General features: G+C 38.3%; 2 protein-coding genes across 2 annotated transcripts; both read left to right on the forward strand.

Annotated features, from left to right (window-relative positions):
- Window positions 1-318: 318 nt before the first annotated feature.
- Window positions 319-1272, forward strand: LOC103740375 (olfactory receptor 148). Its single transcript, XM_008840956.1, has one exon. The coding sequence runs from the start codon at window positions 332-334 to the stop codon at window positions 1262-1264; it is 933 nt and encodes a 310-aa protein (XP_008839178.1). The 5' UTR covers window positions 319-331; the 3' UTR covers window positions 1265-1272.
- Window positions 1273-15045: 13773 nt separating this feature from the next.
- Window positions 15046-15984, forward strand: LOC103740376 (putative olfactory receptor 10D4). Its single transcript, XM_008840957.1, has one exon. It carries the CDS (start codon window positions 15046-15048, stop codon window positions 15979-15981), a length of 936 nt encoding a protein of 311 aa, XP_008839179.1. The 3' UTR covers window positions 15982-15984.
- The last annotated feature ends 2829 nt before the right edge of the window (window positions 15985-18813 follow it).

Genomic DNA, 18813 nt, shown 5'->3' on the forward strand with positions numbered 1-18813 from the left:
TGAGTTAATGGCTTATCTCCCGAATGTATCTCTTCTTCCTTCTGTGTCCACATTGTATCCCATGTGATGTCATTTTTTGATTTCCAGACTGTTCAGTGAGTCTTCATCAGAGAAAGGGCTCCGACCTCAATTTTCACACCTTTAGAAGTGTGAGATAAGCAAGTATTGATTTTATATAATAGATACAGATTTGAGTATCTTTGGGTATTGATTCATGGAAATGAAGGGACCAAGAGATCTTTATGTTTCAGTAAAACAGTGCTAGTTATTGTACTAATATTAAATTTGCTTTAATTACCCTGCTTCTTTGTTAAAACCACCTTTGCAGATAATGAGAAATTACACCTTGCTTGATGAATTCATTCTCCTGGGAATTCCTCAGACAGAAGGCCTGGAGACTCTTCTCTTTGTTGTGTTCTTGTTCATCTACTTCTTCACCCTGCTTGGGAATTTGCTCATCTTCACAGCAATCATTTCTTCTTCTACCCTCCACACCCCCATGTATTTCTTCTTGGGACTTCTGTCCATTTTTGACATGTTGTTCCCATCGGTAACCTGTCCCAAGATGCTTCTTTATCTCTCTGGCCAGAGCCGGGCCATCTCGTACAGAGGATGTGCGGCCCAGCTCTTCTTCTATCATCTTTTGGGTTCTACTGAAGGATGCCTCTATTCTGTGATGGCTTATGATCGTTATGTCGCCATCTGTCACCCACTGAGATACATGCTCATCATGAAACCTGGAGTGTGTGTGAGCTTGGTCACAATAGCCTGGTTGGTAGGGTGTCTTCATGCGGGTATCCTGACAACCTTTACTTTTCATTTACAGTACTGTGGGTCAAATCAAGTGGACTACTTCTTCTGTGACCTTCCTGCTGTTTTACCCCTGTCTTGTACTGACAATAGACTGGCCCAGAATGTGGGTTCTATTAATGTTGGCTTTCTGGCCCTGATGCTGCTGTTCAGTGTCTGTGTCTCCTATGCTCACATTGGGGTTGCCATTCTGAGAATCCGTTCGGCAGAGGGTAGGCAGAAAGCGTTCTCTACCTGCAGTGCCCACCTCACTGCCATCCTCTGTGCCTATGGACCTGTTATTATCATCTATCTGCAGTGCACACCCAACCCCCTGCTTGGTGCTGTGGTGCAAATATTAAATAATATACTCTCACCCATGCTGAACTCTTTAATCTATTCACTGAGGAACAAGGAAGTGAAAAGGTCCTTGAGAAAGGTTTTCCAGAGTGTATTCTTTGCTGTTCATAAATGATTATGGACACTGAAATTTTTTTTTAAAGTTATCACTCACCAGCCACCATTAACTCTTGTATAAAATAAATAAATGGGTAAAGCACATAGTGAAAAGCATTAAAGTATTCCATTGGCCTGTAACACTTTGTCTGCTGTTCTGCCTCAGTGATACCTGAATTCTACTTGAATTAACACTCTAGCCAACAGTCAGTTACAGAAGTATCCCTTCATTCTGGGTAAGGAATCCAAGAGTACTAGCACACAACTGCATAGAGATTCCCTCCATGTATTATAGGTGGCTCTTTCTCCTGGTTGAAGGAGAGCCTCTGTGAGCCTAAACAGTGCTATCCTGCTATCAACCTTCCTTTCACACATCTACTGCACTTAGAATTTGGTTGTTCTCTTTTTCTGCCATCAAACATTTCAGACTGCCTACTTCACAAAGAAGGGTATGGGACATTTCTAGAATATGATACCATTTGGTCACTGCAATGAACACTCACTTCCATCAGTTCGTTTACCCTTTACTTCACTCCCATAAATCAAACTTCACCCTTTCCATTTAAGTTTTCAATATCAGGGACCTCAAATACACCCAGAATTTCACATTAATCAACATTATGTACCTCATATTCACTTGACTTAGAGATTGCTATTTTTAATTGCTCAACCCCCTTGAGCTCTCCTGAATGACCCTTGTGACAGGTCACCACTCCTTGTCTCTCAAGGGACATGGTAATATAAAGAAATTGTTCAGTAAACAACTTGTACTGTACCTGGGCATACAAGTCTTTCATATGTACTGACCTCACTGCTGTTTCCATTTGTTTTGTTCGCTCCATTGTTCTGCCTCTATTCAGAGCAGTCAGTACCCAGTCCTCTGTGGTACATCCTGTGATGATTAGTCCTGGCTTGGGCCCAAATCCAACCCTTGCTTTCTTCCTGTTATGTTACTGTTTTGATGATGTCACAGGCCAAATTCAGTTTTGTTCTTTTTTAGTTCAGAGAATGGCACTTTAAGATTTGATTATTGTTCTCTTCATTTTTATTTTATGTGTATGAGTATCACGCCTGCATGTGTGTAAATGCACTTGAGTCATGCAGTGCCCACATAAAACAGAAGAGGGCATCAGATCCCCTGAAACTGGAATTATGAATGTTTGTTAACCCCTATGTGGGTGCTGGGATTCAAACTCGGGTCTTCTGCAACAACAACCAGTGCTCTTAACTGATGAGCCATCTCTCCAGTCCCGAAGATTTTATTTTATTTTAATTTTTGCTATGTGTTTCTAACAACCCTTCCATGATGATGTTATTCTCAACACTGAACCTTCTCACCATCTGCATGAAAACGATCTTACCTATCTTGTTAATGAATATGCCCAGTGCCAATGGCAGCTTCTAAAAGTTTCATTTTGATTAAAACATGTGCTTAGCTTTCAGGGCAGCAAATGCTCAGTTGAGTAGCATAGTGCCCTCTTCATGAAGGACCCAGATACTACCATCATCAGATTCAATTCTCCATCATCAGACAGGGCAATTGGTCACCTCCCTTTCTGGGCCTTGTCCATAGTTTTGAGACATTCCATCATTTAAACTCCAGAACCATCACAGCCTCAGATATTACTATGCCTGTTTCACACCCAGAACCCACTAAAAGAATATCAGGAAAGAACATCTAATATTCCCAGATTATATGCAGTAGGGATGGGGTGTTCTGCATGGTGATGTTGGATGAGAAGGAGCTGGGGCAGAGGCGATCTGATTTGATATACTTGCTTCAACTTGTCTATTAACTGCATCCCACTGGAGATCACCAATGGATTACTTACTCAAGATATGAAAATTGTTACTGTTATCAGATCCAACTTTGAAAAACCAAACAGGTAGATTATGATGAAACTCATCTGCCACCTCATAGGTGTCAAAATGCAATAAAGACGATGCCAGCCTCCTCCGCATTGATGATGTCCCTGGCGGAATTCCAGGCATGTCTTCTCAGTATGATTTCTGTTACCACTGCTTACCCCAAGAGTGCTTCCAAGTGTATGACTTCTCTAGGATCATCTGACCAAAACTGAATGCCAGGCAGGAGCGATGGCACAGCAGTTAAGAGCACTGATGGTTCTTGCAGAGGACTCAGGTTTCATTCCCAGCACCCAATAGGTAACTAAAAACCATTTGTAACTCTGGTTCCAGGGGATCTGATGCCTTCTTCTGACCTCCACAGGCACTGCACAACACAAATGCACTTACACACATACAGGCAATGCACTCATACATATTATAAATATATACATTAAAAAAAACTTGAATATCAGTTCATGCTTCTGGACCTAGACACTATCCTGCCCACACAACTCAGCTATGCACTTCATCATGTGCATGTCATCCAGGTAGTTCTAGTGGATCTCCATGATGATGAAAGACTGTGGTTAACACTGACCAGTTCCCAGGTCACACCTGTAGTTCTAAGGAGTTCACAGGAGCTCCCAATTCCTGCATCTCACTGCCTGCTTTTGCCCTGAAACTGCTATCTTCAGTACACCCTTTGCATAGCCCAGCAGACCCTCCAAAATTTATCTGTAAAGGAAAGCCATCATACACTTGTTGTATAACGGAAGATGACCTAAATCAGTTATTCACACTCTCAGCTGGTTTCTCACTAAGCCTAATTTTCTAACTTTATCTCTAACAAGACTGCAGTTGAGAAGTATTTCTCTGTTTTTCTCAAAATCTGAAGAGAAAGAGGGTTTGTTTATTGAGATTTCTACACACAGCAGTTGTTCAATTTCCTGATGTTCTTTTCATATCTGCTTTTTATATTCTCCTTTTATCCCCAGCCTCCATATCTGATAGCTAAATAAAATTCCTTTTCTTATAATGTACCCAGTCCTTGGAATTTTTTCTATAGTGGCAGAATATAGATGAAGACACTCTTTTGAATTATGATTATTTATATATTTATTGACATAGAAGGTGAACATGAGTAACATATTTAGGATGCAGAACAGAATGTTCTAAGTTGAATACACATCAATACGTCTGTGAAATTGAAAACATACAGATGTATAAAAGCCAAAATATCATTAATCACATACTCTTTGGACCCCTTCTGAGTAAGCTTCACAATGAATATGTATTGAAAAAATTTTATCAGCTTAAATCACTACCAGCCGTCTCACTTGAATTTTAAAAAACACATATCCAGATATAACTGAATAAATATTACACTTTAAAACCTTGCCCCAAAGACAATAGATAAAATCACCTGAAAAAAAGTGGTCAAAGAATATAAACAGATATGTTTCAAAGGAGAACATACAAATATTGAAAAAACTGATAAAAAGATGTTCAAAAGTCCAAGTCAGTAGGGAAATGCAAGTCAAAAGAATACTGAGATACCACCTTACATTCATTTGAATGAAAATTATTAAAATAGGAGTAATGATATTTTTTTGTCTATGGAAAATTGTACCTTGTATCCTGTGGGTGGGAATATAAAATGGAACAATCAGTATGGAAATAGCATTGTATTTTCTCAAAAATAAAAAATGTGTAAAATATTATATGAGATTTCAGTTCAGATATTTTGTATACCAAAAAATCCCCAATGGGATTTTGAAAAGCTACTTTTCTATCTTCATACCAACATTATTCATAACAGCTATGTGATGGAAGCAGTCCAGATTTATAAATCAGTAATCTACATGTATAATGCAGTGGGTATACAACAGAATAGTATTCAGATGTGAAGAGCATGAATGTTCTAGAACAAAGGGTAGCCCCCATGGATGAGCCTGGATGAGTGTATGCTAAGTGAAACCACCCAATTAAAATGAAATGAACCTAGTCATATTAGTTTCTAGAGTGATCTGTTTTCATAGAAAATGAAGTATAATGCTGCTTTTTAGTGGGTGAGAAATTTGTGGTTCATGTTGTTTGGAAAGGATAGAGAGTTATTGTTAAAAGAGTTTAGATTCACTTCTATTAAGTTTTTAACTATTCTACAAAATAATGAGTTCCATTATGAAACTTTCATGATATGTAAGCTTCAATTCTGTAGGACAGAACGGTTCTGGAGATTAAGTAATGTGATTATATTTCATACTACTGAACCTTACACTAGATAGTCTAAAATTTCAAGTTTGGCGTTTTGTTTCATTTTTTTCCTTTGTTTTGCTTTATTTTGTTTTGTTATTTTGAGGCACGGTCTCCCTGTAGCTGCAGTTGGCCTGGAGCTAACTATGTAGACCGGGCTAGCCTTGATCTTGTAGGGAATATTCTGCCTTTGCCTCCCAAATTCTGGGATTAAAGGCATGTACCAGCATGCACAGCCCAAAATTTCAATTTTTATGCCCTGTGCTTTTCAAACCTGCTACTCATTTTTCACTTCATAATTTTTGAGTTTAAGAGATAATTTATTTTTGTTTATAACTACTTCTAGAGATTCTCAAACTACCATTTCTTAATTCTTTTCTAATCTCAGTTTGGTGTGACCAGGAAGCATCAGAGAAACAGAGATGACGATTCCTTTCAGAGAACTTGCTTAAAGCAGTAACAACAAGTCCTCACTGAGTCCTATTCCTTACCAGGTACAGCGTAGTTGTCCTGCATGTGTATTCCAACTTTCTCTACATAAGGCTTCTGGGTGATCATTTTTGAGAAGGCCACATGAAAGTCAGGGATGTCAGCATGTTTAAAGTACACAGTTCATTTGTGAAAATAAACAGGATTCCACCTCAGATTTCCATCCAACTTTTCACAGTATAGCAAATTTGCTAAATCTCTAAAAATAAATGTCTTTCTCCAAATACATCTAAACCCAATATTTTTTCCTCCAATCTTGCAGAGTTTCAAAAAGAAAAACACCCCCATCGTTTGCAGCCCTGTCTTCAAACCTGCTCTGATCTCTCTTCCTATCCAATAGTCCCAGTTTCTCATCAATCTCATTACTGTAACTGTTATCTTGTACAAATCACTCTTCCTCTTTTCTGTTTTTATTAAGATTACATCTTAAAACTTCCATTTTTCTCCTTACCCAAAATAAAGACTGGTTCCACTGTCGTACACTTAGGCTGATCAATTATTTACCTCTACACACCAATAATAACGTTTCTCTGAACTAATAATTATACTTTTCCCTTTAATTCTGGCCAAATGTCAGATAATTCTCCTGTCCAAGGATCCCATTTGCCTCTTGAATGTTCTTCTGACCCGGGACCTATTCTTTCTGCTGTGACCGGACTCATTCCTTCCTATACTCTCTTACCTACTAAATACTGAGACACAATGTTCTTAAAGCATTCACATCTCTATTTCTTAATGCACAGATGATCTGTTTAGGAGGACAAGTGAGATGCTCTGTGATCATCTACTGTTTTATCTCAAGCTTGAACATGCTTAGAGCTCTTTAACTCCTAAATCCTCTCATTTTTTCTTCTCTGAAGTATGGTAGATTAAACCCAGAGCCTGATCTGTGCTAGGCAATCACCCTACCAAAAAATTCACTGCACATAAGCTAAATCCATTCTAATTTTTTTAAAATTTTTAGATAGGGTCTCACCAATTTTCCTAGATGGGCCTTGAACAAGCTCTGTCACTCAGGCAGGCCAGATTTTGTGATCCTACTCCCTCAGACTCTCGAGTAACCGAAAATAGAAGCTTTGACGTTTAGGTCCAGCTCCTAAATTCTTCAAGTACGTGGAACTCTTTCCAGCATGGCCACTCTCCACATTCTCAACTCTGCTCCCAAAGTGTTTTCCACTCCCCTGCCTGCCTGATGACTCACTTTGCAGATCTCAGCCAGTAGATGATTTTCTGAGAAAGCTCTTCTCCCAAGTTCAGCGGACCCCACCGCATCATGCAGGTCCTAATGCAAATGCACATTCGCTGGCAGGAGGAGGACTGTGAGGGGCACTCAGAACACAGCCCATTTCTCCTATACTTTCAAATCCACTCAATTTCTTCCTAGTAATGACCACATGAAACAATGATAGTTTCAAAGCATGATGGTTTGATCCCTCTTCTACTAGACTATGAGCTCTTGAGTGGAAGAGACCATGACTGAGTCCTGTCCAGAACATGGCAGTTTGGCACATAACTGGTGCTGCTGAAGTTTTGTAAAATCAAACAATAACCTCACGGAGTTCTCTACTGTGACAATGTAATTTTCTGTCTCTCAACACCTTCTTGTCTGTATGTGGCTCCTTACCTGCTTCAAACATCATAAGTAATATATGAATTTTAGCTCTACATTACTCACATATATCACTTGATCTCTTCCTGTCCAGTCTTGCATGAGGGCAGCTACCTGCTTCATTCTTGAACTATCCTAGGAGGTTTGTTGAGAAAAACACAAAACAATCCAGGGAGTTTAGCAACACTGTAACTCACATCTTATCTCTTGGGATTGACAGAAGTTTTGCTCCTTTCTCTAGTGGGATGTTCCTATCCCAATGGGCTTGGAGCCAAAGACTATTATCCCCTGCTAGGTTCTAAGTCACAAAGCATGAAAACAGAAACCAGCAAATGGTGGACAAAAAATCAAGTTATGAATTTTTCCATCATAAGATGCTTTGGAGACTTGAGTAGAAAATGTGGCTTAAACAGGTTCTATCTGAAAACATTTTTTAATGAAATGGAGCACATCACAGAGGAACATTTGACACAAGGAGAGGAGAGTGACCTTCTTTTCCACGTGTTCTCAGCACCTTGTCTCTGCCCCACATCAACATCAACTACTCCACTCTATCACTTCATTTTCTTTGTGACCTTGGATAGTAAACCATCTGCTATGTGCATGGCAGGGCTTTGTGAATTAAATAATAATACATGTAAATTATATTTCATAAATTATGTTTTTTCATAATTTAATGACTTTTCAATTTAAAATAATTAAAATTAAGTGTACATGATATTTTGGGGGTAAAATAGAAATAAAACACAAATCCTTTCTTTGAAATCAGTATTTCAGAGAGGTGCCTGCATTTTCATATAGATTGCAATAGTATTAACAATAGTCAAGATATGGAATTCTTACTGTGAATCTAAGAATAAATGGTTAAACACAATGTGGTTACATGTGTCACGAAATACTATTCCATCATTGAATATAGGAAACAAGGTCATTTATCAACCAGAATGTACTTGGAAGAAATTATGTTGTGGCAACTAACCAGATATAGAAATTACCAAAATTTCACTTACATATGAACTATAAAATGTGAGAACTGATATACTAAGTGAAGTAACACAGAATCAGAAAAATAAGCAACATGCATGCTATCTTATTTGTGGATCTTGGGTCCAATTCCTAAATGTGAGTATATGTACTGATATAACGACAGAAACCAGGAAAATGGAAATGAACCATTGAAATATAGGGGGAAGGAGTATGAGCATGGAAGATAGTATAAGAAAGGTGCTATTAAGGGGGAAATGGGGAAAGGAGAGGGAGTAGGGAGGGTTTTACATGGGGAGCAAGAGGAGAGATAAATAATGCTTAGATGGTATGAAAAATCAGAGGGAAATGTATTAGTTCAAAGTTCTACTGAAAATATGCAGAAGAGTACACATTAATATATGAAAGCTATATACCAAAAAAAAACACAGTACCAGCCAGGAGAAATTTCCCTTCAAGCTGTTAGTCAGAGTAGTACAAGAGACTACCAAAATAACACAGGCTATGTCACAGCCCTTGATTGCCTACCAAAACCTTAAGGTTAGACTCTTGCCAAAGATAGTACAAACCAGATACAGGACTTGGAGCAATCGGGTTTGAACTGATCTGGAAGCCACTTCCCTGAAGATAAGCTTTCATAATATCAGAAAATACTATGCAAACTTCCAAGGGAGAAAACCAGTCAATGATCTCATCCAGCTGTAACGCCTATGAATGACAATGACTGGCCCAGAAAACTATCTCTAGTGGAACAGTACTAGTACATTTATCTTGGAAGTCATCAAGAGCTGTCTAATTGGAATTAAGATTCACACACTGAGAGGGAACTTATGTGCAGTACTTTAGACATAGCCAAATGCACATGGCTATAAAGGTCACAAGTCCTAGAAAGAAACCTACATTTCCACATCTCTAGATGAGTGTAACATCTTATTTTATTCTAAAGATGCATCTTCATATTTAGAAACAAGTGTATATTTCATCTGTCATTAAAGAAGCTTCTTTTTGTATCAGCTGGAGACTATTACAGAATTCTACAACTCGTTAAACACAGAGATTAAGTGCTGTGAGACACTTAACCCTTACTGGAACATCTTCAAAGCAACCTCTACCCCTAGAATGAATGCATCTCTTAACTTTTACCAGAGAAGTTTCCATTTGTAGCAAACGGTGATTAACAAAGAAACCCACAATTGGCCAATGAGCGGATGACAAGAAGCCGCAGAGTGCTCAGCCCTGAATAGGACACCTGTTTTGAAGCTTTGCCACCCAAGGCTCAGAAATCATTTTGGAAGAGGAGTCGGAAAGATTGTAAGAGCCAGAGAGGGGAGTGGATGATCACAAGGAAATAATCTTACTGATACCTGGTCAGTTGCTCATAGGAACTCATAGCAATAGTGAAAGCATGCACAAGTCCTCTGTAGCCTCAAACCAGACAAAATCCCATCACAGACATAGAGAAGTGGGTAAGAAAGCCCAACCCAAACTAAGGAACTTTTGGTAATTGATGGCTGCTGGGTGGGGCAAAGGCTGTATCTTACTGGTATGGGACCCTTGGTGGACCCAGTGGATGGACCCATATCAAGGAGCATTTGGGGATACAAATCTAACTCTATAGGCCGTGTCTTGGGTGAGGGAAAGTATGGAGAAGGGTGGGAATCTAGGTACCATCATACTACATTGTCTGAAAAATCTCAACAATTTAATTTAAAAAGCATATTATAAAACAACAACCCTGTGAACTCATAGGCACAGAGAACAGGCAGGTGGTGAGCAGGCACTGGCACTTGAGTAGTGGGTATTTTGATGAAAAGTACAGAATGGCAGTTTAACTGAGGAATGGATTTGAACAATCTCTTGTATAGCATACCACTCCCAGATAAGAGAATGACTACGCGAAGCAAACACAGGTTAGAGATACTGATGAAGCCATTCCCTAACATCTACAAATTTCAGGAGTTGATGGTATACACCAAAGATATTTAAAGTTTTGGTCAGTTAATTCAATCGTATTTGAAGTCACATATAATAGTTGTATCATAAAGAACTAATACAACATTGAACTAATACAACATTGAAGTTTTGACAGAAGATGCAGCTAAAATATATTTTAGATTTTTGGCAGTTTTGTCAATTCTAGAACATCATTTTGCTTTCTTGGTGGAGAGGAAATGAGACATAGTTTGCATTCCTTTCTCTTCATTTTGGTGGATCAGTTGCTACACATTCTGTAACAAGTTTCATCACTGAGAATATTTTACCTTTTTGGAATACGGAACATGATCTTTTCACTGTGACAGTTATATTTGCACATGTCCTTTAATCTAAAAGTCCTTAGGTTATCTTAACGGACTTTAATAGCTGTATCCCTTAGATACATTTTTAGTAGACCAAGGTAAATTTAAAGAGATTTTGCGTGCTCATTCAAAGTGTATATATCATCTTTAACATAATGTATCTGGAAGCCTCCACCTCCCTATGTTCATGAACTGGCCCTGGCTCTTATTTCCTCATCCTCCTCTCCTTAAATGTTCCCTGAGCCGTGGATAGGTGATATGATCCTGTGGCAGCAGTGGCATCATGTGTGGGAACCATGTCAGCTCAATTAAACTAGGGCCCAAAGGGGAAGAGAGAAATAGGTGGCAGGCCAGCACTAGATTGAGAACTATTTGACACTGATTGCTGCTGGGTGAGGGAGAGTATGATTTATATATGACCACTGGATTGACTGACTAGACTCCAGTGGACGCATTTACACTGAAGGACATTTGGGTACAAACACATGAATGAATACGTCTCAGCATGTATGGCAGAGTGCATAGGGTTTGGTGGTCTAACATGGGGAGCCATGGATGGGGGAGACGGTCTAGCTTTGAGTGGGAAATGTTCCATGAATTTTTAAAGGCTTGATAAAAAACCAAAATAAATAAATAAATCACTATTAAAATAGAAATAAAAAATTATATCTAATTTTTATTTTTGTTTGTACCATACATGAGTGTAGTCTTTCCATTATTCCATCCCTCCCAGTCCCCCTTCACCTCCTCCCATGCTCCCTGCCACAATTCCCTCTCAATTCCTTGTCATCTTTTTTGATTATTATTGTTTTACACACACACACACAGAGACACACATACACACACAGGCACACATACATACACACACACAGACACACACACAGACACACATACATACACACACATTCACACACACAGACACACATACATACACACACATTCACACACACAGACACACACAGACACATACACACACATACACAAACATACACACACAGACACACACAGACAAACATACATACACACACAGACACACATACACACACAGAGACACATACACACACATTCACACACACAGACATACATACACACATATGCACACACAGACACATACACACACACATACACACACACACACACACACACACACACACACACACTGATTCCATTCAGTGGTGTTCCTGTGTACCTGTGTTTAGGACTGCTCACTTGGAATTACATAACAACTCAGGGTCTAGTTCCTAGAGAAAACTCATTCTCCCTCTCTCATGATCTACTGATTGCTTTTAGTTCTTCCTCTTGAGGTGGGCCACCTGAAATTTCCCCATCCTTACGTAGTAGCCTTACGTAGTAGCAGATGTCTTGCCCCTCTGGCTCTTAAATCCTTACCTCCCCCTCTTCCACCATATTCCCTAAGGCTTAAGTGAAGAGGTTGCATTGTAGATGGGTCACTTAGGGCTGGGTACTTCAGAGGTAATTATTCTCTGTGTTTGACCAGACGTCCTGTCTTCAGCAGTAGGATCTTGTCTTCAAGTTCTGTGAGATGATAAAGGACTGTGGCAATAGCATGTATTATTTAGGGAGTTCTTGGATTACCTGACCAATGACCAGAAGGATGGGTTCCCTTGCTTGGCATTGTGAATTTTGTTACATAGTCTTCAGTTATTTTGATTGCTGGTTTCAAATACATTGTTCATTTTTTTTATTAAAACGTTGTGAAACATATTTTCTGAAGGTAGTTACCATACTTCAAAATATTAAAAATAATCAAAGATGAATAAGATGGCAGAATTGTCAGATTTTAATTTCCTTTGTTATAAATTAGCTATACAGAAAAACATATTTAGGTGGCAAATGAACATTTTTGGAAATTTTTAGCACATAGAAGTTTTTACAGAAGATAATTGCAACAGTCGCTCTCTTCATTCTCCCCTAATTAAACTGAGTTAATGAAATGCTACCTTAGTAAGGTTAAAACATCCTGAGGTTAATACTCAAGGGAAGACCAAGATTATTTAAATTCTCTTGTGTTATAAATCATTGCAGTTCCTGGAGGCAAACAGGCCAGGAGCTGCAGCACACTAGCTAGGTGGTTTCTTCCTAAAAGTGATGATAAAGAAGAGGAGTTCTGGATTCATACTTGCTGACTGCAGGATGATGGGGTTCTAGGTTGGGGAAGCTCTTCCTTCCTGCTAGGAGCACACAGCACAGCTAGCTAGGCTTTCTGTTGGGTAAGTGTCCAAGTGTGTCCTTTTCTTTTATCTGAGAGTTCACTCTGCCATACTCACAGTCCCAAGTAAAAATACAGATAACAGATAGAGATAGATGATGAAGAAGAAGAAAAAGAAGATTGATGATAGATAGATAGATAGATAGATAGATAGATAGATAGATAGATAGATAGATAGATAGATAGATAGATAGATAGATAGATAGATAGATAGATAGATAGATAGATAGATAGATAGATGATAGATGATAGGTAGAAATGGAGAGAGAGAGAGAGAGAGAGAGAGAGAGAGAGAGAGAGAAGAGATTGAGATAAATAGGGAAATATTCTTCAAACTATGAGAATTACAAAGGAGACTTTTCTAGGCCCACAGTTCTGTTTAAACAGGTCTGGTCCAGAATTAGACAGTGTAGTGTGAAGTAAGGGCAAATCTTGTTTGTTCCACATGAAATGTTAAGGTCTTTTGTTGTCCCTCAGGCTTAGAAGATAATGTGGAAAGACGGTGTATTTGTTGTAGGTGTGATTTTAATCATCATGAATAGAGAGATAAAGGAAGTATAATACACAATGATGTTTGTAGATGAACCTAAGGTACTGATATAACCTTTCTTCTCATAAAGACAGTAAGTCTTTTTTTAATCTTTTCATTCTTTTTTATTGAATTTTTGCCATTTTCATAAAATATAAATTATTAGTACTTAGAACCTCTCCCCTCTTCATACCTCCCCGCACTGCTTCCTGCCCAGAATAACACAGATTATTATCACAGGCACTGATTGCTTCTCAGAACATGAAGGTAAGACAGGCTGCATTTCAGACATGGGACTTGGAAGAATTTCGCTGGAACTGACTTGGAAACCTCCTCCCTAAAGACTAGCTCTCATGGTATCAGAAGCTGATATATAAGCTGCCAAGGGAGAAAAACAATCAATGGTCATATCCAACTGTAAAGCCTAATAAACAATGACTGACCCAGCAAACTATCACCTGTTTGTCTTTTTAAAATGTCCATCAATTTTTTGTGGTTTAAATTACAGATCGATGTGTCCACTTTTCCTTTCATACATCTTGTAAATAAAGTATTTTTGAGGTTGCTGGTTTGGACCTCTCCATATTATTTTTTAATACTCAGTGTCAAAGAACGTATGTGATTAATATTCCTTAACATTTTGATACAACATGAATAATATGATTTGGGAGGATGTGTATATGCATGTGTGCATTCATGTGTGTACATGGGATATCTATATCATGTGTCTCAGATATAGGTAATAGATGGTTGGAAGTAGGTAAAGCTCTGCTATGGCAAATGTGCACAGGTGATTGGTACCTTCAGCCACTCTGCTGTTCTCAACATTCTCTCATACAGGGTACAGGACAATCCCATGTATAATCCCAAACCCTCATCTTCCCAAGAGGAGAGAGCACACATTCTTGCTGCTGAGTCAGGGGAAGGTGCTATATTTGTTGAGTCTCTAATTTGAGTGATGCTTAGACTTCAAATTCAAAACCTTAGGCACAACCTTTGCAGTTGTAATTCTGTTGTAAACATTCCAGGTTCTGATTTTCATTTCTTTGAATCCTAGACTCTGAATATAATGTGATTTAAAGGAAAATTTTTCTTAGATAAATTTGATAATTGACATTTTATACATGTATATAACATTGAGTTTGCTCAAACCACACTCTTCTTTATCTCCTCTCTATCTTGTCATTCCCCTTCCCTCCATATAAATTCATTTCCATATTTATATTTTTTGTTCACTGCAGAATAATAGAGGAGCATTTGGAATGAATAGAAAGGACTCTTGTGTATAAAGAAGGGAAGATAGGCAAGCAGTCCTATGTTACTCTTCTGGGTGAAATTGTTAGGTTTATCTACAACCAGGAACTGTACCACTAAGAGCCACTCCATCAAGGGCAAAGTAGACTAGGAAGGTATCTCGTTCAGGAAGCACTACCCTGTCTTTAATCATCAAAATCTCTTTATTTTCCATTCTAGTGATTTAATTTTATCTTATTTACATACATATTATATATTAGCAAAAATTCATTCCTCCAGATGCCCAGGAGCTGATTCTCCCATAGAGATGACAAATCACACTCTAGTGACTGAATTCACCCTACTGGGCATCCCTGAGACAGAGGGCCTAGAGAAGGTCCTTCTCTTCCTGTTCTCATTACTGTACGGATGTGCCCTCCTGGGAAACATGCTCATTCTCACTGCGGTCATCGCCTCCCCACGGCTCCACACACCAATGTACTTTTTCTTGGGAAACCTCTCCATCTTTGACGTGAGTTTCTGTTCCACAACAGTTCCCAAGATGCTGTCGTATCTTTCAGGACAGAGTCGGGAGATCTCTTTTCAGGGCTGCACTGCCCAGCTCTTCTTCTACCATTGTCTGGGCTGCACCGAGTGCTTCCTCTACACGGTGATGGCCTATGACCGCTTTGTTGCCATCTGCTTTCCTTTGAGATACATGGTCATCATGAACCACAGAGTCTGCTCTGTCTTGGCCACAGGGACCTGGATGGGTGGCTGTGTGCACGCCACTATCCTAACCACCCTCACCTTCCAGTTGCCCTACTGTGGCCCCAGTCAGGTGGGCTACTACTTCTGTGATATGCCCGCAGTGTTACTTCTAGCCTGTGACGACTCATCTCTAGCACAGACGGTGGGTTTTACAAATGTGGGTCTTTTGTCTCTCATTTGCTTTTTTCTCATCCTTGTGTCGTACACTCGCATTGGGATCTCCATCTCAAAAATCCGCTCAACAGAAGGCAGGCAGCGAGCGTTCTCCACCTGCAGTGCCCACCTCACTGCCATTGCCTGTGCTTATGGGCCCGTCATCATCATCTACCTACAGCCCAACCCTAGCCCCTTGCTTGGTGCAATCATTCAGATTTTGAACAACCTTGTGACTCCCATGCTGAACCCAATGATCTACAGTCTGAGGAATAAGGATGTGAAATCAGCCCTAAGACATGTATTTCTTAAGAGAAGACTGGCTCTGAAAGATAAATGAGAAAATCTAGAATTTTGCTGGCTAAACTTTGATTCACCATGTTATAGGTCAGATTCTCATCTACAGCTTCCAAGGCATGTTGAAGTAAAATAAATTTCCATTTCCTTCATTGTTTAAAGATATGCATATCTTAAATATTTTTCTATGTTTTATACTGCAATACAAGTGATATTAGCCATTCTTGGGTTGATTTTTTTATGTTGGGCAAATTCTCTACAAGCACTTCTATCCCTCCAAACATTTAGTACTTTAAGTCTTTAAAGGGGTTAAAAGATACATTTAGTCTCTCATGATCTCAGTTAAAAGTGTATTTATATATCTCTAGAGGTAGGGAATATGCAAGCAAAATGGTCAAGAAAGGCACTTAACATAGGACATCTTAATTTTGCTTCCTTTTAAACTGAAGAATGTGGGCTCTAATTTTCTTCTAGCAACTCCAAATTTCAAAGTACTGTAAGTTATGTTTAAGAGAAACTCTTCATGCCTTATAGACCTGTGTGATAACAATGTTGTTTCTTGCACACATCTTCCTAGGTATATTGTTTATATTCCTTTATGCCCCTGGAAATGAACAAACCAGGATTGTTTGTCATTAGAAGCTCTAGGAAATCTACTTCAGTTTTGTAAAAGTTGGTTAAAAATCAAACAAAAGGTCTAATTAAGCTTAAGTATATATTTATGTTTTAAAAACAAGACCTTTGTCATATAGATACACACACACACACACACACACACACACACACTTTTTCAACTAAATAGCAGTAATAAATTTGCTTTCTCATGGGAAGATGTGAATTACCTCCCATTTCATAGTAAAATCTATATCCTATTCTGCTTTCTCTAATCTCCATGAATCATAATCCCAAGGGGAACAATATGGATAAGTTTTATTTACAGAACCTATGTTACTTTTTAAATGAATATATTCTTCCTGGTTTTCTGAGTTTTGCTTCCTTTTATTTTTATATCTCATCAACCAGTTTTCTAGTGCCTTTCTTAGAAGCCGTATTAATTTCTGTTTTGGAAGAAGTGAACAAATTATAGAGAGGAATTGAAAGAAGGAAAAATCTAGCCCTTTTTTAGAAGCAACATACTACTTCATAATATAATGATTGATTGCATTTTTCACCTTGTTTCTGAATAACAGCACAGGTGTTGAGAACCACTTCTGCAGCTAGATATTGTAAACCACACACTGAGTGTGGGCAGCACTATTAGAAAAATATTTAAAGGTCTAGTGGCTGTGTACACCAGTAATTAGGGTGCTGTGATATGCTATCTTTCAGTATCTAATGTGAGATACCGTATCACATAAGCAGTTAATCACTTTTGCTACAAATCTAATGGACAAAAGTCCAACTAAAAGAAGACTTAGATCTTTCTAGACAAGTTTATTGGTTTGGAATTTTTAAGTGTTCTGGTAAAGAATACATTTAACTCATAACTTTATATCCCATTCTACCTTCTATATAAGCATCAAAAGTAGAATACCTGTCCATTGCATCCAGGAGGTTTTACCATTTTAAACTTTCTGCTTCCAAGGAAGCATAGTCACAGTATCAAATACCCTTGCTTTCTTTCCCACTCTCTGCTTTTAGAACAGAATTCCAAACCAAACATGTTTAACAACCTCCCCTCTCCTGTTCTTTTGAGAAAAAAATTTTTAATCAAAATTATTTATTTGTTCTGTGCAAGTACACACCATGTTTCATAAACCCAACAGTGTGTGACTCAGTTATGTACAATTAGGCATAGAATAAACTACCTCTATAGAAGGAATTTTTCACTAGAGAGAATGCAAGACCAGAAGCACTGCTTACAGAGTTGTGAATTGGACCATCTTATTATGAGCTAGAAGAGTAAATTTCATTTATCATTAGTAAGACAGTAACGCAAGTAACAGAAGAATGGACAATTAAAACTAACTTTACTAGGTAATCATTATCAGGTTTTGTCACAGATTTAGCTGTTTGATTATTAAAAACACTATAAGAACTACCTAATTAATCTTTCTGATAAGTACAGAAAAAAATTCTTGGGAGGAAATAGTTATCTAAACACTGGGACATTTAGAAGAACTTGTTTCATTTACAGCACAAAGAAGCAGAAACTGCTATGTACCCAAATCTGAATGAGTTGTCTGATGAGAAAGGTTTCTTCTCTATGTGTTCTGATTGTGTCACTTTCTGTTTTCTTTGAAACAGTATTCTTACCAATCTTTAAATTCATAATTAAATTGTTTACTTATTTGTATGTATATGTGTGCAGGGGTACATGCATCATGGGGTATACATACCACAGTGCTTGTCCATGTGTGGAGGAGAGCAGACAACTTGTGCAAGTTGCTCTCTCTTAGAATGTGACTTCTGGGGATAAAGCTCATGTCATCAGACTTGGCAGCAAGTTCCTTGCCCCATTGACCCTTCTCCACAGCCCAGTTTTATTGATTTTTCATTGATAAATAGGAATCATACATGTACAAACACATTTAGACATGTATGAGGTTCGGTATGATGTTATAATGAATATATATGATTTGGGGAATATTCACATCAAGCTAATGAATATATTCTTCTCACAATCATTTAACATCCAGAATATATAATGAACTCAAAAAACAAAGCATCAAGAAAGGAAGTAACCCAATTAAAAGATGAGCTAAGGAACTGAACAGAGTTTTCAAAAGAAGAAATAAAGATGGCTAAGAAGTATCTTAAAAGGTGTTCAACATCCTTAGTAATTAGGGAAATGCAAATTAAACCCACTTTAAGATTCGACCTTACCCCAATCAGACTGGCTAAGATCAAGAAAACAAATGATACCAAATGTTGG

The sequence above is a fragment of the Nannospalax galili genome, unplaced genomic scaffold (genome assembly GCF_000622305.1).
Source record: "Nannospalax galili isolate Female #2095 unplaced genomic scaffold, S.galili_v1.0 scaffold881, whole genome shotgun sequence".
Lineage (NCBI taxonomy): Eukaryota > Metazoa > Chordata > Mammalia > Rodentia > Spalacidae > Nannospalax > Nannospalax galili.

Coding starts and splice junctions, on each gene's coding strand:
- LOC103740375 (XM_008840956.1), top strand. CDS start 332: ATGAGAAATTACACCTTGCTTGATGAATTCATTCTCCTGGGAATTCCT.
- LOC103740376 (XM_008840957.1), top strand. CDS start 15,046: ATGACAAATCACACTCTAGTGACTGAATTCACCCTACTGGGCATCCCT.